This window comes from Mesocricetus auratus, unplaced genomic scaffold (assembly GCF_017639785.1).
Source record: "Mesocricetus auratus isolate SY011 unplaced genomic scaffold, BCM_Maur_2.0 Super-Scaffold_100013, whole genome shotgun sequence".
In the NCBI taxonomy this organism is placed as follows: Eukaryota; Metazoa; Chordata; class Mammalia; order Rodentia; family Cricetidae; genus Mesocricetus; species Mesocricetus auratus.
In genome coordinates, this window is record NW_024429196.1 from 64,473,864 (window position 1) to 64,495,877 (window position 22,014).

At 42.0% G+C, this 22,014-nt stretch overlaps 1 protein-coding gene across 1 annotated transcript in view; it reads left to right on the forward strand.

Annotated features, from left to right (window-relative positions):
• The window catches only part of Rnf182 (ring finger protein 182), a 52,201-nt gene extending 33,109 nt beyond the window's left edge, over positions 1 to 19,092 (forward strand). Inside the window, exon 2 of the mRNA XM_005066344.4 lies at positions 16,004 to 19,092. Within this exon, the coding sequence (XP_005066401.1) occupies positions 16,217 to 16,960 (744 nt within the window). The 5' untranslated portion in view covers positions 16,004 to 16,216 and the 3' untranslated portion in view covers positions 16,961 to 19,092. The remainder of the gene's footprint in view (positions 1 to 16,003) is intronic.
• The last annotated feature ends 2,922 nt before the right edge of the window (positions 19,093 to 22,014 follow it).

Consider the following 22,014-nt stretch of genomic DNA (forward strand, 5'->3'; position numbering starts at 1 on the left):
CAGGGTCTCTTTGCTGAACCTGGAGCTCACTGATTTGGCTAGACTGGCTGGCCAGCGAGCCCTCAGAATACTCCTGCCTCCATCATCCCAGAGCTGGGCTGACAGGCAAGTGCTGCCATGCCCGTTTATTCCTGTGGGTTCTAGCGATTTAACTCAGACCTTCATTCTCCAGGGGGGCAAGCACTTTGCCAGCAGAGCCATCACCTTGCCCTCTTTGTTTATTGATTGAAGTTGGTCCTCTGCAAGGAAGAATCATTAGATTACCTTAAGGGCACTGGAAAGCAAACTGTAAAGGAGAGGAGAGGAGAATGGATTCTTGAGTCTTTGGCCTTGCTTCTCTGTTCTCACAATGAGCTGCATTCTGGGAGGTGCCCCTCCAGGAGGATGCACCGGTCTTAAGTTTCATCCTGACACTATAGCATTAGCACACAGCCGGTGCTTCAGTCTTCCAAGGCACTGTGTGCTCCCTGGCAGGATGATTTCCACACTACTGTTGCACTGTTTTCATACAATAAATCAGCAGCCTCTGTCTGTGACCCCAAAATCAATGGTGCTACGGTTTTGGTTTCATTAGGTAACAAAAAATGTGTTTCGCAAATGAAGGAAATTGATTTTTCTTGCAGTTTTAAAATGCTGTTAAAATGTGCATATCACTATTACACAACATTGGCACTTAAAATTTCATGATGTTGTGTTGTTTAGTTGGTTTGCTGTCTGCCATTTGGCTTAATGACCTTTGGTTTTACATTGTTGCCAAGTGGAGAAGATTGCTATTTCCAAGAGCTCGAGTCTAGCATGATCGTTCATATGAAAATGCTCTCTCCCGATTTATCATCCACAGCTCACTTAACTCAACAGATTGCTCCAGTGCCTCTCCTCGTTTCTCTTCTTGGTTATTGTGTCTATTCAGCTTTACCATGGACATTTTCTCTCTACTCTGTCAAAGTTCTAAGCCCTCTGCAGACTGCCTTCTCAGATGCCTGTGTCTGCCTGGGCCACTGATGTTAGTGACCACCCGCCTGCCGCTCTCAAGCCTCCCAGGCTCCCTGTCTTTCCTGCGATTGAGACATGACTCTCTTTCCCCATGTAGCTTGCTTTTACTTTTCTCTTTGCCTAGCCCATCCTGCCAGCTCCGCACCCTGCATCCTCAGCACAGCTCAGCTCACTTCAGACTTCCCTAACTCCCAGTAGCCCCACGTTCCCAATTTCAGTTATCCCCCCAAGGCTGATGGCTTCCTAATTCCAGCTCTGATGGTTTCATTTCTGTTTATTGCCAAGAACAAAATGTGTATGATTTTACACATCTGAGAATAAAAGTCATGAGAAGAGGATGTATTTCAGGCTTCTATTTAAGACTTTTCATGTCACTTATGTAGTCTTGATTGCTAGTTGATCAATAACAAAAATTTTGAATATGGGTTTAAAGGTTTCAAAAATGATGTTTCTCCTCCATTAAAAATAATCTCTGTGCTGTCTCTAATTGGTCCTAATAATTGCAGGCCATCTTTTTCATTAGACTATAGCCATACACTGTAGAAAATGTCATCTTGAGGCCAGCAGTATGGCTCAGTAGGTAAAGGTGTTTGCTGCCAATCCTGATGGGCTGAGTTTGATCCTGGAACCCACATGGTAGAATAAAAGAACCGACTCCTGCAAGTTGACTCTGACTTCCACACTTGCTGTATGGTGTATGCACACCCCCCTGCCACCCCATAAAATAAGTAGCATGATGTCTTGGTCAACAGTGACCATATTCCTTAAGATGCTAACGGAACCAAGAGTTAGGAAATCATCCTAATGTCCCAACAATGCATCTCTCATGTTTGTGCTCATGCTGCTGTTCACAAACTCACTATGCTGCCATGTATGTAACCGTACAGCACAGTGTGGGGTGGTGATATGCAGGAGCTGGTGGCAGGAGGGTTAAGAGCTTGAGGTCAGCCTGGACCATGTGGTAAGACTCTGTCTCAAAGCAACAAAACAAGTCCTTCCCTGTAAAGCAACAGCAAGTCGTCCTTGTTAATAACGAAAGACTTCATTTCTGGTTCATAAATTTATTATACTAAATCATTAATCATTTTAAAGTGTGGTTTTGCCAGGTATAAAATTTTACTATCTCTTGTTGACAGTGTCCCTTGATGCCTTGAAGAGGCCACACGAGTGACTGACTGGCCCATCTAGCTTAGTGAAAGCAAACTCTAGGATACAATTTGCAGAAGGCACCTGTTGTTGGGTGATTAGCGGCCATGCCTCATGGGCATCTCTCTCCCCTGCTGCACCTCCGTTCGTCTTTTGCTTGTGAGCCGAGGCTTTAAGCCTGAGCCATCGCTTCAGCTGCCTCAGCTCAACACAAAGTTGTGTAATTTTCACTTATTTCAGTGAATACATTTCCCGACTAATCCTGGTTGTCAGAGGATGCCAACAGCAGAGTTGTTTACTCTCAACTATAAAAATAGGAAGAATTCTTCTTTTAACTTAAAAGCTTAGCTCAGACCGTTGTTTATTTCCAGGGCTGATAAGAGAAAAGCAGGTAATTTTTTTTCTGGTCTTGCCTTTTGGGAAGAGATCGTGTAATATGTCAGTCACACAGCAAAATTACTTATCCTTAATAAGGCATCTTTTCTTCAGCCTTTTTAATGCAAGTATCATTTTTGTTCCATTAAAAAATCACAGTGTTTACTTTACCCTCATCTTCACAGTTGAATGAATGTGTGTCAGTCAATACTGCCACATTATGTGGCTCTCCTGCAAAGTGACACATTCATTGGGATTGACTCTAAAAGGCCAATTGAGAAAAGCCATTTGAGGCAAATGAATTCAATACAGTTTAATGTTGTGCATTTCATTCTCTTCCTGTCATCTTAGGGTAGACACATATTAGGTGTGCTGGAATTTGGAAAGTATTTTTTTTTCTTTGCAGAATGTTTTCGCCCACTGTTAATTGAAGCCCTGCATTAATTAGATTGTTATGTTTTGTCGAGTCAGAGTAGAGTTGGACTTAATAGTATAAATCTGCCACAGTGGACCCATTTTTATTAGTGCTGTGAAGACAGCAAATGTCTTCTAGAATTATGGGAACTGAGAAAAACAATATTTGGAGTTCTGTATTTACATCATTTCCACCTCACACTCTCCATTCTCCAACTCCTCCTGTATTCCTCCACTCCCTCTCAATTTTAATTATTATTGCATACATGTATGCATATACCCACACACATATGTAAATACAATCTGCTGACCCAATTTAGTGTTGCTTATGCATATATGCATATATATGTAGGCACACACACACACGCACGCACACACACACACGCACACACACACACACACGCAAGTGTATGTTTGTTTAGGTATGACAACTGGGATTAGATAGCCTACCAGGGGGCTTGTCCCTAGAAGCCTGATTCCTCCTCTCTTAGCAGCCATTAATTGCATATTAGCCCTTCTTTTAGGGGTCAGTCAGGGCCTTGTGAGCTTCTTCATGTCCACATTGTTCCTTTAGATATTGTCTATAACAGCTGGAGGCGCCATTCCTGTCACTCACTGAAGTACTTTGAGGGACAATCTGTGGTTTTTTAGCCATAGCTTCAGAAGTTAAGTTGTGTGTTTCATTTGACTAATAAGCCAGTGAGTGACCTCTGTGTTCCAAAAGAAGGGCAATTCTCCTGGCTTGGAGTAGGAGCTAAGTTGTGCAGTGCATTGCTTTCATTTAGTGAGGAGGCATCACAACCGTTAACCCATCTGTGTTTAAAATTGTAGAACTGCTGCAGAGAACATTGCTATGCCTCAACTTTCCACCACTGTAATGAAACTCCTTCCTCCCTCCCTCCCTTACTTCCTTCCTTTCTTTTTCTTGATAAAGTTGGAGAATAGTAGAGGAAAGACGTAATAAGATATTAATAAGGAGACAGGAATCAGCCAATTTTAATAGTGTAATTTTTTCAGGCTGTGTTCCTACTAACCCGTGTGTGTGTGTGTGTGTGTGTGTATCTGTGTGTCTGTTTATGTGTGTGTGTGTGTGTGTGTGTGTGTGTGTGTGTGTGTGTGTAGTTCTGGAGATTCAATCCTGAACTTCATGCATATAAGGGAAGTGCTTTGGGCTATGCTCCAGGGAAACCTTCTTAAATTATATATTTACTTGCCTTTGCAAATAAAGAATAATGTACCAAGTAAGCAAGGCAAATTCTAATGAGGACTTGTTTATTATCCATTCGTGTCTGATATAGATACTATATGCAAAAAAATTGTGACATTTGTCTCTGTCTTAGTTTTTTGTTGCTGGGATGAAACACCAAGACCAAAGCAACTTATAAAAAACCAAACCATTTAATTTGGGGCCCATTATCCCAAAGCATTAGAGTAAATTGTTATTATAAAGCTCGAGGGGAATCTTGGCAGATTCCATGGCAGGTGAGGGTGACCAAGGGGGAGGGACAAACACGCCAGGCAGCCAGAGCTTAAGTTTTACTAGAAAGGGAAGGGGGTGGCCAGGAAGGAAAGAGAAAAGAGGTAAAGAGACACAGAGTCAGAGAGATGACAGAAGAGAAGAGGGAGACAGGAAAAGTCCTGTCTGCCCCAGGGGAACAGCAGGAAAGAGAGAAGCAGAAAGAGAGTGGGAAAAAGAGCAGAAGAGAGCATAAGTGGGCAGAGGTTTTTCTTTTAAAGGGGTCCTTTGCACCTGGGCTGACCAGGGTACTGCCTGAGTATATTCTGCCAGGTGACAGAGGCAGGCCAGCATAATGCCTGAATCCTTACATCCATGACATCATGGTGGAGAGTATGGTGGCAGGCAGGCAGGTATGGCACTGGAGAAGTAGCTGAGAGCTTAAACACTTAGCTCAAAGTGGGAGGCAGAAAGAGAGAGCTCTAACTGGGCTTGACACAGGCTTTGGAAACCTCAAAGCCTGCCCCAGTGACACACCTTCTCCAACAAGGCCATACCCCCTAATCCTTCCCAAACAGTTCCACCAAATGAGAAACAAGGATTCAAACATGTGAGCCTGTGGAGGCCATTCTCATTCAAACCACCACTGTGGCTCAGTTCAACAAGTAGTGGAATGTCAGAGCCTGCTCCAAAGAGTCAGCTGTGTTACCTGAGTGGGGGTGTGAGGTTTGAGAAAAGGCAGATAAAACAGACAGGGATAGATTCAGGAGAACTGCCTGGTCAATGCCTTTCACCTAACTGGACAGCCCCGAATTAAATTTAGACCCTGCTTATATACAGACTAGAAGCAAAGCAGAACAAAGAGCAGCATAGTCAATTAACCAGCTCCCTGCACTGTCCTTGAATTGAAGAGCAGCAGGTTCACTGTCTATCATGTGGGTCCTACTAGCAACAAGCAGCTTCATTCCCTGTCTCCATGTGCCTTTTGGTTGGCATCAGAAGCCTGTTAGTTACATAATATGCTCTTTTCCATGGACTTAATCAGAACTTTCTCATGGCTCTCAAATAGACTGAAACAAGCAAGCTTGAACTCTAGTGTCTTATAAGTCAGAATAGACTCCAGATGGAAACTGAGTCACTTGTGGGCTCAGTGCAAGGCTCTTCTGTTTGTAGACAGAAACCCTGCCCCCTCTAATACTGAATTTAGTGCATATTCTTTCTACCATCATTTACATTGCTAAAGTACTTTTAAAATGTCAATGAATATATTCTAAATTTCTAGTATTTTTGTGTAGTTATTTTTTGCATGTATAGGTGCATGTGTGCTCACACCAGTGTGTGTGTGTGTGTGTGTGTGTGTGTGTGTGTGTGTGTGTGTGTGCACGAGTGCACCAAGGGTTGACACTGGCTATCCTCCTTGATCTCTCTTTTTTAAAAATTAATTAATTTATTTTTTACATTCCAATACCTGTTTCCCCTCCCTCCTCTCCTGCTGCCCCCACTCCCCCCCCACCTCCCATCTGCTCTTTGGAGAAGGTAAGGCCTCCCCCTAGGAAGTCTACTAAGTCTGTCCCATCATCTTGCTGAGGCAGGACCAAGGCAACCCTCCACTCCCACACCCCTGCGTCTAGGCCAAGCAAGGTATCTATCCATATAAAACAGGCTCCACTAAGTCAGTTTGTGCATTAGATTTAGGTCTTGGACTCACTGACAGTAGCCTCATATATTGTCCCAGTCACACCACTGTCACCTATATTAAGGGAGTCTAGTTTGATCTTATGCAGGTTCCCAATTTGTCAGACAGAAGTCAGTGATTTCTCACTAGCTCAGGTCAACTGATTCTGTGGATTTCCCCATCATGTTCATATTATTGCTTCTCCCTTACTTCGATTGTACTCCAGGAGCTTGCCCCAATGGTTACTTGTGAATTCTGCATCTGTTTCCATCTGTTTCTAGAAGGGGGTTCAAGTTTCTCTGGGGTTGTAGATTGTAGGCTGGGTATCTTTTGCTTTATCTCTTGTATCTACTTATGAGCTCCTACATTTTATATTTGTCTTTCTGGGTTTGGGTTGCCTCACTCAGGATGGTTTTTGTCTAGTTCTGTCTATTTACCTGCAAATTTTAGGATGGCATTGTTTCTTACTGCTGAATAGTACTCTATTGTGTAAATGTACCACATTTTTAAATTCCATTCTTTGCTTGAGGGGCATCTAGGTTGTTTTCAAGTTCTGGGTATTATGAATAAAGGTACTTTGAACATACTTGAGCAAGTGTCCTTGTGGTGTGAGTGTCCCTCCTTTGGGATATGCCCAAAAGTGGTATTGCAGGGTCTTGAGGTAGGTTTATTCCTAATTTTCTGAGAAATCATCATACTTATTTCCATAGAGGCTGTACGAGTTTGCATTCCCACCAGCAATGGAGGAGTGTTCCCCTTACTTCACATCCTTTTCAGCATAAGCTGTCATTGGTGGTTTTTATCTTAGTCATTCTGATTGGTGTAAGATGGTATCTCAGAGTTAATTTGATTTGCATTTCCCTGATTACTAAGAATGTTGTGAATTTTCTTAAGTGTCTTTCCACCATTAGTGATTGTTCTGTTGAGCATTCTCTGTTTAGATCTATACCCCATTTTTTAATTGGATTATTTGGTAGTTTGATGTCCAGTTTCTTGAATTCTTTGTATATTTTAGAGATCAACCCTCTGTTAGATGTGAAGATCTTTTCCCATTCTGTAGGGCGCCGTTTTGTCTTGTTGACTGTGTTCTTTGTTTTACAGAAGCTTCTCGGTTTCAGAAGGTTCCGTTTATTAATTGTTGCTCTCAGTGTCTGTACTATTGGTGTTTTATTTAGGAAGTGGTCTCCTGTGCCTATGCATTAAAGGGTATTTCCTACTTTCTCTTCTATGAATCTTTCTCCGTTATATTTCAAGACTGGTCTCTCACTGGAACCCAGAACTTTCTGATTTGACTTACTAGCCAGCTCGTCCTATAGAGTCTCTCAAATCCAGCAGCACAGATTTTTGATTACTTGGCACTTCCTGATGAGTAGATGATGTTTCTCTATCATATTAAATTGTCTTGGTCTTGGGTGAGTATTGAAGTTAAAGTTGAAAGTGGCTTTCTGGATCACTCCATATGTTGCTAGGCAACCATAGGTTTGTTATGGCATTACAGGTTAAATTCTTTTAGAGACAGCAGCTGTTGATCCTTCAGGAATTAGTGCTTTAGCATCTGTTGAGTCTATGCATTTAGGATTTTCCAAGTTAAATCCTGTTACTATTGAGAAGGATTGTTCTCAAAGTGGAAATACATCCATAGCAAGCATCTTAACTCTGAGGTGATCACCTGTATAGAGTTAGAAGCTGCTGAAGTTCCTTAAAGGAGAACTCTGATAACTAGGACTGATATCAAAGGCTGATGAGCAGATATTGATAAGTTACAGTGAGATGACTCAAGTCCTATCCAGAAGTCAACATCTGACTGCACTTTCTTTGTGGTAGGTCACAAATCTGTGGTTTAAATTTAATTTGAGTTTCAAGTGCCATACACAGTAAGATTAGGAGCATAGGACTTTTATGAAGGAGAGAGATGACATCAAGGAAAAGTCATCTCTGTATGATATATTAATAGCTTAGATTAAAAACTAATATTCTGCCGCTCTATGTACAAAGGGATAGAGTTATTAGTTGAACAACTTAGGATGTCATGAAAACTGATGATCAAGAAAAGAAAATGTGTGAAGAGTGATGCTAAATTTGGTGCAAAAAGAAATTGGAGAGGATCAAGCCTTCAGTTCTGTCTCCAGCAGCAGCAGTCACAGATAATGAACACAGCGCTTGCATCCATTTGAAATATATTGTCTCATCATTTACCCACAGTGATGATGATATTTACTCTCTGGGACAGGCGGAGTATCCAGGAAATGAGGGTGAAACCTGGTAGTGGTTTCACACAGGGAAGCATGTAATTATCCCACTAATGCCTAACTCAAATGGTTGATGGTCCTTGTAAGGATGAATCAGGCTACATGAAACCTGTATTTGAGATATTTTGAAGAAACAGAATTCACATCACTACCTAACAGTTAATTCACTTGGACAGTGGATAATACAAATAACACAGAATTGAGCCCTGGAATAGTAATCAGTGTGATCATATTGATCTCTAGCTTGTGTGTGCTTTCTTGTATTTGAACACCTGCTACCTGGGGAAGAGTCTTACCTTCCATGGGTATTCTCATCAGTACCTTGGGAACTACACTTGCCTTTAGTATTAGGGAACTCACCGGATGTCTCTAAAATGTTTGAGTTTCTTAGAGAGAGTCTCTTAATTAATGGGCATTGTTATAATAAGAACTATATACATAGGCTTAGATCCAGAAGAATTCACAGAAACTATATTTTGACCCATCATTTCTAACAAGAATCACAGTGACTGCCATTCAGGGTACTTCAGAGATTAGAGGCAGGAATGTTATTCATTCTTAAGGGAAGGGAAAGACCTTGATTGGATAGAAACTGACTTTGGATTAGTTTTGAAATAGTTTTGCACATTGTGGCTATCTGTTGTCAGAAAACACAACTTGGAACGTAGATGGGCTTAGAGCAACCAGAATGTCCTTTGCTCATGAGTCAGTGAGTCAGCATGCTTTACTGGGGCAGTGGGGGTAGGTTTATGCAGGTCTTTCCTGGTGGCATCCGTTCAAATGAGGTGGTTGGCTCAGAGGGGTAAGTCAGTGCTGGATGGTCTATGCCAGTCTTGTTCTCTTCACTGATCTTGCTACTGGATTTTGTTTGGACTTCCATGGCTTCTGATCTTCAGGAATCTAACCAGGGCCTTTTCCAGGCTCCAAGACAGCAAGAACAGATGTGGAGGCACCTTGAAGTTGTGCTTCTGATTTCAGGCTATGGTGAGCGGAAGCCCCGTGCCTCTTGATTAAAGGATGAAGAAACAGGTTCCTTCATCTGTTGATGGCTTAAAATGAAAACCACACTGTAGAGTGTGTTGGTGCAGTACTGTGGAGAACTGCTGTGTAGATTTTTCAGGCTAAGGGACAGGGTAAATAATCGTTAGGCCAAATGACTTATCTACTATGAATTTATTCACAATATGGCATAGGAGAGTTACATCATGGAAATCTAGGAAAGAAGTTCCAAGTAGGAAAGATTCTGAGCAGTCTAAAGCTACATGTGTTCGTGTGTGTGTGTGTGTGTGTGTGTGTGTGTGTGTGACAGAGAGCAAGGGAGAGTATTCTGTATGAGAGAGAGCGAGTGAGAGGGTGTGTGTGTATATGTGTGTATGTTATGTATGCGTGTGTGTTCCTGTGTGTGGGAAGAATAGAATCCTGAGCTCAATACAGGTGTCTTTCCACCTTGCTATTTGAGTCAGGGTCTCACTAAACCTGAACTTGGAGTTCACCGGTTCAGCTTGGATGAGCTTGCCAGCAAGCCCCAGAGTCCTCCTGTCTCTACTAAGTGCTAGAGGCATTGAGATCATGGACACGTTTGCTGCACTTGACTCTTTATGCAGGTGCTGATGACCCAACTTCAGTCCTCATGCTGTGTGCTGTCTCCCGGCTCACAAATAGGCCAAGTCCTAAAAATGATGTATATGGTCTTTTTAAAAAAGAAAACCATGCATCACTCTTACCTAGTGGCTTTTAAATCTAAGTGCCATATAATACTACAACTATTTGAATTTCAATGTAAAACTTGAAAAAGTATTTTTAAAATGATAGCTAAGTGAAAAGTAAAAAGATTCTTATTCTTGTACATCAAATAGTTTGCCGTCAAAGAAGAAAGATAAAAGAAAGTATAGAACATCTAGAAAATGTGAATTTTAAAGACAAGTTATGAATGAGGGATAAAATCAATGTATTACACATGTTAATGTCACAGAAAGCATGGTCGGTGTCACCAATGTTCTCTACAAATCCAGCTTTCATCACAACTTTCCATGTGGACCAATATTTGTGAAAAAGCTTCCCAGAAATTATAGTTGGCAAGGAATCTGGGAGCCAGCAATCTAAAGCAGCTGTCCAGCCTGCCCTCAGCCATGTCTGCCTCTCTTCATCCAAGCCTGTCTTGGAGTTAGAGCTCTAAACTCAGGTGCAGCCTCAAGCCCTGTGAGGGCTGAAGGTGAAAAGTGAGGCACAGATAATGGCTTCCTTTCTGGGCTGGGCTGGCATTAAGATGGAGCCTGATGGTACCACAGGGGAATATGAATACACTGGATGCTGTGATGAGACTGGATAATGGAGGACTTCTAGAAGAACTGAAAAATCATCCTTCTTCAGTGTGTGTGTGTGTGTGTGTGTGTGTGTGTGTGTACACTCTGCAAAAGTTCGAGGTGCCACAAACAGCTTGGCTGAATCCTCACTGTCTAAGGCTTTGGAGAAGGAAGACTCTCTCCTATTACTTGGCTGCACCCCAAGGCTTGCACCAGCATCCCCATGGTCCCCGGGGTGGAAACCATTTCCCATCACCCACAGGACTGCAGGCGTGTGGGTCCTTCAGTAGCAGATCAGCAACCTAGTCATATAACAAGTGAGAATGGTGTCACTGGAGCCAAAGGGGAGGTGGCCTGTAGGGACAGCTGGGATCACGCTTCACAGCACAGAGTGGCAGCTGGAGACAGCCAAGAGCAGTGAGCACACAGACGGAGGTTTAAACACAGCACAGAAAGACCTCCGGGTGATGAGACACGTGTGTAGAGAGAAGCCATCCTGCCAGCCTGGTTCCAGAGCTGCATCAGTCCCAAATGAACACACAGGAGGCTATGTTAATTATGAAGCTGTTGGCCTTGCTTGTTTCTTACTGGCTAGCTCTGACTTAAGTATTTATCCCATAATTGTTAATCTAAGTATTTCTCTTACCGGAGAAAGGGTCCAGACCTCTTATTTCTATGGCAGCTACATGGTGACTCCCTGTGTTTCTCCTTCCCAGAGTCCTCCTGGACTCCTAGTCCTACCTAACTTGCTTCCCTATTGGCCAACAGTGCTTTATTCAACAACCAATAAGAGACAGATTTTAGAATGATATCCCATCACACATGACTTTTCCATCAGCCAATTCCGTCAGGGAGTTGCAGGTCCATGATGATTGTTCTGGAGAGAATTGATAGCTCAAGTGGAGGGATTTGAGGCACACGACCAAAACTTAAAGGGGTGGGACTCATGGGAGAATGTCAGTCTAGGAACTAGAACATGTGTGTAATGGGAGAGCCACAGGAAGTGATCAGATGAATACAAGAAACTATTCTCAGAGGTGACTCAAGGCGCCTCTGCCTATGTTGGAGCTCTCGAGTGCCCAAAGAGCCGCCTCCTAGCAGCTTCCTGACAGAGAGCAGATGACCCTCTGTGAGGAAGTGTTGGCTAGCTGCAGGTGTCTCACCACTGGCGTCAGAGATGAGCTGGAGGAGTAACAGTAGAACCTGGAGAAAAATAGCAGCAGCTGAATGTACAGGCAGCCAGACGTTTCCCTCCGCGATTAGAATTTGTTATGTAAGAGTATAAGGATTTCATTATCATTCTATGACAAAAATGCTCATGAGGAGAGTCAAAGAAATGGTCTGTTCGCCATAACCACAGCCTGCACGGTGAGGGGAGATCATGCTCGCCAGAACCATAGCTCTCATGGTGATACTTGAATTCAGATCACTGGATTCAGAATCTAGAGCGCTAACCATTACACCACTAGGCCATATCAAGGCTCATTTTTAAAAATTTATTTATGTATTTATTTATTTATTTATTTATTTATTTTGGTTTTTACGAGACAGGGTTTCTCTGTATTGTTTTGGAGGCTGTCGGTCCAGCCTGGCCTCGAACTCACAGAGATCCGCCTGCCTCTGCCTCCCGAGTGCTGGGATTAAAGGCGTGCGCCACCACCGTCCGGCAAAATTTATTTTTACTTTACACATGAACTTACATCACTCCCATCCCTTCCTCTCCTTTCTTCTTCTTCCACGTCCCCTTGTCTCACAAACTTGTAATCTTGTCTTTTAAAAATAATTATTGCATATATACACATATGTATATATGTATACACAAATAAATGAATAAGAGTAATACATTTTATTTATTTATTTTTATTTTGTGACTGTTTAACTTAGTTAAACAGTAAATCCCGAGATGGACCTGGTGGTGCTGGCATGTAATAACAGCTACTTAGGAAGCTAGGCAGAAGGACTATGAGTCTAACATGTCTGGCTACAGGGTGAGTTGAAAGTCAACTTGAGTAACTTAGTGAAATCCTGTGTCAAAATAAAATGTTTTAAAAAGTGGGCCAGAGCAGTAATAACCAGTAGAGCATTTGCCCAGCATGTACAGGCCTTATGTGTAACACACACACACACACACACACACACACACACACACACACACACACTGTGTACTGTTTTTAGGAAGCTCTTAAATAAAGTGATCAAAGTTGAAAATGTCACACTAGATCGTGATCCTAGGACCTAGGAAACCACAGTCAGGGGAATGAGCAAGGTCAGGGTTAGACACAGGGTGGGGGATGGGGTGGGGGATGGGGTGGGGGTGCTTGAGGTAAAGTCTCCAGTGGCTTAAGGAATGACATTCTTAAGGCTAAAGAGGAGAAAAAACTTTTTTTCCCCGTTTTTCAAGACAGGGTTTCTCTGTGGTTTTGGAGGCTGTACTGGAACTCGCTCTGTAGACCAGGCTGGTCTCAAACTCACAGAGATCCACCTGCCTCTACCTCCCGAGTGCTGGGATTGAAGGCGTGCGCCACCAACGCCCGGCTAAAACTTTTACATAAATTAACATTCCATGAAATCTGTGAAGCAAAACTGTTGAGATACAAATATAATCCTGCCAGGCAGTTTAGTAAATCCTGTTCACTTGTCTCCTCCACAATCTCAGATCCACCTTGAGGATAATAAGCAATAGGTAGAAAGTTATGCTTAATGCTATGCTGGATCTGATGTCTCTCCAATATGGAATATTAGTTTTTGGAAGTGTTAGAGAAGTTGAGCACACAGAAGGCTACAAAAAAAATAATAAATTTAAAGAGGAAGAGATCTTTAGAGTTCTCTTCTCTGATCACAATCTATTAACAGAAATAAAGTAAAAGGTGATAAAATGTTTTAATAAATAACTTATAAATGAAAAGATGGAAATAATCTTTGTATCAAAGGATAAGTCAAAAGTTAAATGAGTTGGGCATGGTGGTACATACCTTTAGTTCCTGCACTGGGGAGACAGTGGTGGCTGGACTCTGTGAGCTGGAGGTTAGCCTGGTCTACATATTGACTTCCAGGTCAGTCAAGGGCTACATAATGAGACCCTGACTACAAATGACAGCAATAAGAAGATCCACAGAAACTTCTAGAGAGTAAAAGCTGTAGGCAGCGGGAAGTCACCTCTTTGACACACTGTCATCATTTAAATGAAGACAGTGCATGTTTTTTTATTATGAAATGAAGAAAAAGAATGACAAAACACACTAAGGCAAATCAGAGTCAAATCAAGAGTAAGGCTGAAATGAAGGAAACAAAGGCAAGAAGGTAAATACATTATGTGGCTTGCTCTTTGATAAGCATAATAAAGTTGGTATAAGAGTCTGTGTGTGTGATTAGAAATGTAACAAAGAGCAAGCGAGCATAAACGAGAAAAGGGACATATTTGGGGGTATGGGGATAATCTAGAGAAGAATTTGATAAAGAATTTGAGAACCCAGATGAAGTAGGCCTTTCGTTCTCAGATATACATGTGACCCAAGAAGAAATGGAAAATGTGAATTGGATTGAAGATTGAAGAGCCAATGGCAGACTATGGACCTGCAGCTGAGTTTTATGTAACTCTTTTTTTTTCTTTTTGGTTTTTTGAGACAGGGTTTCTCTGTATTGTTTTGGAGCCTGTCCTGGAACTTGCTCGGTAGACCAGGCTTGGTCTCGAACTCACAGAGATCCACTTGCCTCTGCCTCCCGAGTGCTGGGATTAAAGGCGTGCGTCACCAACGCCCAGCTGTAACTCTTAAAGAACACATTTTACTATTGTTCACATAGTTCAGAAGCCTCAAAGCTCTTGGTTCATTTATAGAACAACACACATTTGATCCCCATATTCCACGCAGGACAGAAAAACAACCTAGAGAAGAGTTTGAATATAGATGAAAAGGCCCACCTGTGAGTTTTGACTCATAACCAGAGAGTCCATTGACCACTGTTGTCACAGCACGCTTGTCGCCACTGATGCCCATTATGCAGTCACGTAGAATAAGAAGTCATTTGGAAATTTTCATACTTCATAAATAAGAAGGAAGACATTATGTACTCCTCATTTAAAACTTAATTTAGCCCCTCACTGCCCCTCCCCTTAAGGGCTATGTGATCCATAGCAAATTTTGAATTGTCGCACAGTTGCTGTCTCCTCAGAAATGCTGTGACAGCCTCCTGCTGTTAATAGCTCGGAGCGATGTGCTCAGAAATTCAAATCCATTTCCATAGTTTCCAAGCACAGCATATTTCAAGACAGATCTACCACCCAAATATCACACATATTAAAGCTAATGGATGATTGGAGATTTCCCACACTGCTGCTCTTTTTCACTGATGCTCACTAGAGATGACACATTGTGCGTATGAATAAACCTCTGCCCTTTGTCCAAAGCTAGTGCCAGTGATGTCACTGTCTCTGGTATCAGGCTTGCAGGTCGCACTGTGCCTTCTGCCTACCACTGACAGAATTAAATGACACACAGTAGGTGAGATGGCAATGTGAGTATTTCCTGGTAGTCACCCAGGAATGACTTTTCCTATGTTTATGGAGTGTGTAATCATATGTGTTTCCCATGTTTGCTTCGCTTTCTTAGGCATTGGATATGTTTATAGGGCTTATGTCAGAGGTTTTATGTTTTATTTTACTTTGTGTAGATGTGTATGCACAAGATTGGAATTGAAACAAAAATTGGAATCAAATAGTCAAACACTAAATGCATTAGCAAAACAAAGAAGTGAAAGCCATCTGCTTCCTGAAAACATGTCCTGAATACTTTGCCTTAAGACTCTGTGCTTGGGAAGCTGGGCATGATAGGGCAAGATTTGTGAGCCTGAGTCATGGGGTTACTGAGTTCAATGTCAGCTTGAGCTATGTGGAAAGTTTGGGGCCAGCTTAGGCTATATAGTAAGAGTGTCCCAAGCAAGCAAGCAAGTAAGCAAACAAACAAAATAAGTTAGCAACAGCAAGAAGATTCTTAAGCTTGTCTGTGAGCACTGTGGAAGATACTTAGCTATTTTCTGTAATGGCACTGTGAATAAGCCCCATGTTTCAAAGAGGCCAAAATTTGGTGCTTATTTCAGAGATAATCTGTCCTAGCCACAGTGCACACCGTTGTAGAGCACGCGGCACTGAGGTGTACACCAGTGTACTTCACACACATTAGGACTTCATTCCTTCTTACGGTGTTTGTGGACTGAAGCATGCACATGACACCTTTCTGTTGCAGGGCTGGAAAGGTGAAATAGGAAGGGACTTAATCTGTCAGGTCTATTGCTTCCTGATCCTTGGAGCTCAGAAAATGCCATGAAGCAGTTCTCAGAACACCTCTTCAGTGAACTGTTTGCTCTACTACAATCTCTGTTTTTTTTTTCTTTGCAGATCCTTCAAGTGGCCTTTTAAAATATGCACCAGAGACACAGAGCACTACGTAGGAGCTGAAAATGTTCCAAAGACTTCTGGGTTCTCTCCCTACTTTTCCAGTCCTTCCAACCCCCTTGCCTGACTTGGATGATGTGATGGTCAGAGGAATTCCTTAATCCAAGTCATTCCTCAGCCAGGCACATCTACAAAAGATTGCATCCTTAATTTAAGATGGCCAGCCAGCCACCGGAAGAGCCTGTGGAGACTCAGGTCTCAGATGAGCTGGAGTGTAAGATCTGTTACAATCGATACAACCTGAAACAGAGGAAGCCCAAGGTTCTGGAGTGTTGTCACAGGGTTTGTGCCAAATGCCTCTATAAGATCATAGACTTTGGGGACTCTCCCCAAGGTGTCATCGTCTGTCCTTTCTGCAGGTTCGAGACATGCCTGCCAGATGATGAAGTTAGTAGCCTGCCTGATGACAATAACATCCTTGTAAACTTGACTTGTGGAAGCAAAGGGAAGAAATGCCTGCCTGAGAATCCCACGGAGCTGCTGCTCACCCCTAAGCGGCTGGCTTCCCTTGTCAGTCCTTCCCACACATCCTCCAACTGCTTGGTTATCACCATCATGGAGGTGCAGAGGGAGAGTTCCCCATCTCTCAGCTCTACCCCTGTGGTAGAATTCTACAGGCCGGCAAGTTTCGACTCTGTCACCACAGTGTCCCACAACTGGACGGTGTGGAACTGCACCTCCCTGCTCTTTCAGACGTCCATCCGGGTGTTAGTGTGGCTTCTAGGCTTGCTATACTTCAGCTCCTTGCCCTTAGGGATCTATTTACTGGTGTCTAAGAAAGTCACCCTTGGGGTAGTCTTTGTTAGCCTCGTCCCCTCTAGCCTTGTAATCCTTATGGTGTATGGTTTTTGCCAATGTGTTTGTCATGAATTTCTGGACTGTATGGCACTTCCGTCTTAATCAATATGCAAAATAGGAAATTTGGCACATATGGCTATGTTCAAATGATGTACGTACGATTTGCTTTCTTTTGTATTCTCTATGATTAGTGTCTACAGCCTCAACAAAGCCCTTGGCCATAAGTCTGTGGTCCATTTTCTGTCCAGATGCTGGCTTGATGGGTTTTCCTGGACTCTGAAAATTTTTTAAAAAGCTCATTTCTACATAGGGGTTAACCAAGAAAGCAAGGTTGTGTGCATAGCTTTTAGGGGGCTCTGACAGTTGTGAGATACCTGTGAGCACAGGTGTGGGCACAGTGAGTACTTTCAGACAAGGACCAGGCACGGTGTGTTATACTGTGGCAGGGTCTTTGTGAAAAGGTCGAGATAAATGGGGTCCTCCTTCAAGTTAAGGGTATCTCATGATGGTGGGTAGATGTCAGAGGCAGGTTGCTCCAAAACACATGGGTGTTCCCCCATTTTCTTAGCACTGGAATCCCTAATCATCTTCAGGTGCTTTCTCTCTTAAGGCAATGCTTCTCTGAGGTCGGCTGCCTGCCCTCAGATCCATTTCTCTTCTATGTGGTGCTCCCTGACCCAGTGTCCTGCAATATCATCTCCTTAGGTGGTTTCTGCAGAATTCCTATTTGGACATGTTGCTAGAGAAGTTGGGCAACTTTGAGAAGTTTGCAGGGAAGGCCGTTTATCATTAACACAGGCCTTTTCCTTCATGTGTGTTTTTCTTCCAGGCTTTCCAGAGAAGATCTGAGCAGCTTTTGCATGTGGAAATATTCACTGGAGTAATTCCTTCTAACATTTTAGGTTTGTTCGATTTCTAACCACATTCTTCAATCAGCCCATCCCTTATCCTGAACAAAGTTCCATTTAAATTAGTTGTTATCAGTTTATGAAGGTTTTGTTTTCTTCCCATTGTTTTAGAAATTTGCTTAGGACTGATTTTGCTGACTCCTGTAACACTCTTGAGGAGCCTGTGATGGTTAAAACCCAGCAACTGGTTGTCAGCTGCTGTAGTCCTCGGCACTGAGAACCCAAGTTTTGTTGAGTGGTACCAGACTGCAGTGTTTTGGGGTTATGTCCTATGGAAGTCCAGGCAAAGGGAAGGGTGAAGCCATGCCAAGTTGATGCCCTGCTTGGAGGGAGTGATGTGGAGGAGTTAGGTGCGGCTCACTTGTGGCTGTTAAGTCAGTTTGGGGATAGATTCAAGTCCTTCAATGTGTTTTCTGTAAAAGCATAAGCTACGTGGCCTGAGTATACACCCCTCTTCATGAAACAGGGTGGGGCATTGAATGTATATATTTGGGGGAGTAAGTTGTCTAGCAGGTTTTAGATGGGGAATAGAATGTTCACAGAAACTAGGCAAAAGGAGTGAAGAAAGCTTCGTAGTCCGAGACTCGTTACTGATACTTAACAATAAAATACCCATAATGCTTAGTGAAGGGCTTTACCAAGACTCTATTAACTTGTTTGTGGTGAAATATTTGTTGTGTGGAATAGTTACAGGGGGCAAGTTCCAAAATCCATATTAAAGAAAAATGGATACTTATCTAGAATAGGAGTTTTATTTTAGTTGCGTAACTACTGACTTTGAGAACATGTATGCCCAAGGTACATATAATGAGAAAGTATATGTGGGATGTGGTCCAATGAAATTCAAACACCAACTTAGAGCTAAATACATTTATGATTCCAGAAACCCTAGCTTTAGGTAGTATAGTGGATGCGGTTTCCAGAATTCCATTTGTACTTGCGTAAATACAATATTTAAGAGGTTTTGTGGGTTGGATTTATATATTTATAAGATTTCTTTTCTAAAGACGCTCATTTTGTGTGAACTGTAACGTTGAGTGAGTTGGTGAGTTATCGCAGGAAGAGATTTTCAGAAGGCTCTGGACCAACTCTGTGTTATGCTACTTTGTGTGATGTCTGCAGTGCTGAAGTTGTATCTGTGCTGTGGCAATATTTTTCTTAATGCCAATGTATTGCTTTGGTTTTAAAGAGTTTTAAAATGTATGATAATAACAACACAAAACAACCCAACTCTCCATGCTGTTGAATGGAAAGGGCAACTCTTTACTGTTGTAGTCCCTTATGCTAATGTTTTCTTGTCTATTAAATTTTGTTATTTCTAAACAAGCTGTTTGGTTTCTCTGGTTTATTGGTGAGATGCCATTATCACTTCAGATTACCACAAATGTGAACTTTCACTAAGCCAATGCCTTTACCACACACATGAAGATTTTAGAATCTCCCCACAAAGCTAATGTCACTTACCACACCTCTACAAATGCCCTCATATTTTATTTCAAGTGGAGAAGAAACATTGGGGAAGATGAAATAAGAATATTATCTTCATAAGTGAAATGTCTTATTTTGTTTGATTTGGTTACCTTTTTCCTAACTGCTCAGCAAAATAGAATCAATGAAATTAAAGAATTCCTTACCTTGCACAGGGTGGTCAAACTAGAAAAAATACTGTGTCTACTAATCATGACCATTGTTGAGTCATTTGAAAGTATTCAGCAGTTCAGTGTTCATAATAATCAGTGAATTAGCACATGTCAATCAAGAACAATGATTCAATTCACTTTGGAGATCTTTCCAGAAGTGAGCAAAGAAGCAGGTGGAGGAAGACAGTCAGCCGGGCCCTTGTGATTACCCTGTGAACTCAGGCTTAGCTGCTCAGGACCAGTAAGCAATGTACAGGGTTTTGAGCACTGTAGAAACCATGATGAAATTTCTCAGCATGTCAGTCTGATAGATGCAAAGCTAGAGAAATTGAAGTTGCTAGACAAGCAGATAGAGCCAAGAGGGGAGCTTGGAGGAGGGGGCAGCTAGGTAGCTCGGGAGAGTGCAATGGGAGTGGTGTGTTCTTTCTTTACTCTCCTTGTTGGCAGTCTTAAAGCTTGCCTTGATTTCTTGAAATACTGCAGCTAGACTATACAGATTATTCCAGAACTTTCTTCAAAACCAGCAGTGACAGCCTTGGTTTCAGGTAAAATGCCCAAGTTTAACCATTTGTTCTTGCAGCTTGTGTTTTATTTGTTTTCCACAACTTTACCCTCTTCTTAAATATTTTCTTATTCCAATACCCATTATGAATATTTACTCCTGTAGGCTTAGTATTGGGGTTTTCCTTGTAAAGTTTACTTTTGTCTAAACCATTTTTCTTTTTTTAAAAATTTGTATTAGTGTTTTTTTGTGTGTGGGTGTTTTGCCTGCATGTATGTCTGGGTGCTTTACGAATGACTGGTTTTGAGGTCTGAAGAGGATACAGGAGCCCCTGGGACTGGAGTTACACCTGGTTGTTGCAAGATCAACAAGTGTTCTTAAGCACAGCCATTTCTGCAGCACCTAAAATGTGCTGATTTTAAATGTGGATAACTAATGTTGAAATATGAGTAAATTCCAAATGAGTCTGAGACACAGTAACAAGTGCTCCCAGTTCCTTATATTATTTAAATCCATGGTATAATCCAAACCTAAGCAAGCTCAGTGTGGTTATTTATGGTAAGAAATTAAACTACAATCTCAATAGTAATAGTAAGTTGGGATATGTGGCAACTTGCTCTTCAAAGTGATTGGACCTTGATTTAATTAAAATATTCAATGGAATAAAACAAATACTTGGCAAGCATTTTAATTAATCAGATGTTTATTGACCGTACCATTTAAATTGGGATGGTGGGAGTTTCAGGAGAGTGTCCAGGACAAGCAGGTTACCTGTCACCTTGTTTTTCCCACACCTCTCAGGGAAGAGATCTGGCCTGGACACCCAACTTTGCAAAGCAGCTGTGGCTGAGGCGTTGGAGAGAGGCTGAGGCAGAGCAAGAAGAGCACCAAGCCTGGATCTCTAAATGCTCAGGGAAGGTGCCAGGGGGAAGATTCTGGAACACTGAGCAGAAAGGATGGAAGCCAGAGAACATGTGGTCATTAGACCCAAGAGGAAGAAGGTGGAGTGAGAATCCCTAGGTCATACAAACGGAGGAATTATTGCTGGTTCACTCAGAACTCAGTATCAGCATCTAGACTAGCTGTGTGTGTTTTCCTTCTTAGGTAAATGTATGGTATATAATTCTCAACACTTCTCTTAGTTCTTCCCAACACACTCTCATGGTGGTTGAGTCAATCAAAAATGATCTTTTTGTCATTAGACATAATCTAGATCAGGGCAAGTTAATTCTGATGGCTGGCTTCATGTTAATTCCATCTGGATAGTTTGGAATATGTTAAAATGTTTGTTGTCCATCTCCAGATTAGAAAGCTTTCCTCCTCACAGTGTTTTAAATAAATTTTAATTATTTTAGCAGCACGTTAGCCTGAGATGCTGTTTTGCGTGCCAAGGAACACTATTAGTCAATAAACGCGCATCTATTTTTGATATGTGTTAAACCCAAACTTCCCACACTCTTTCTTTTAATCTGCCTTCATTTTCTGGTTTAATGTAATCTATGGAAGAACCTCATGCACCCATTATCATCCTCCTGCACACATAACATACATGTGTATCTACACACATGATCCACACAAGCATACATACACACATGCATTCTTGTGCAACTTAGGAAAGTTGTGAAAGAGAACCATGTTAGTCTCCCCAAAGCTTTTAATTATCTAGATAAGTAATACTGAAAAATCATTTTTACTCCCTTTCTCACTGCTTTTGGAGTGATGGACTCTACTGCTTGTCTCAGAGACAATCCCTACCTATTTACTGTGTTTAGCATCATTGAGCAATGGACATCGTCCTAGCCAAACAATGGACTGATTTGTTGACATAGCTTCTGTTTGATGTGCTTTTCCTGAATATTCCAGCTAGAGCTAACTGTATAACTAATGATTAAATTTATGGCCACACATTCTTTTTGGCTAGGTCTTCAAATTATGCATTTATTTCCAGCTTCCAATGATTTGGCAGGCTAAAGACCACCAGTTAAAAATGGGACAAATGACAACCTGATTTTGTGGGCTTTTCTGCTGTCAGAGGAGGGTGGTGTGAAGAAGTGGTCACTGGCGATTGAAGAATGCTAAATTCTGACTTTGTAATGAAAAGAAAAA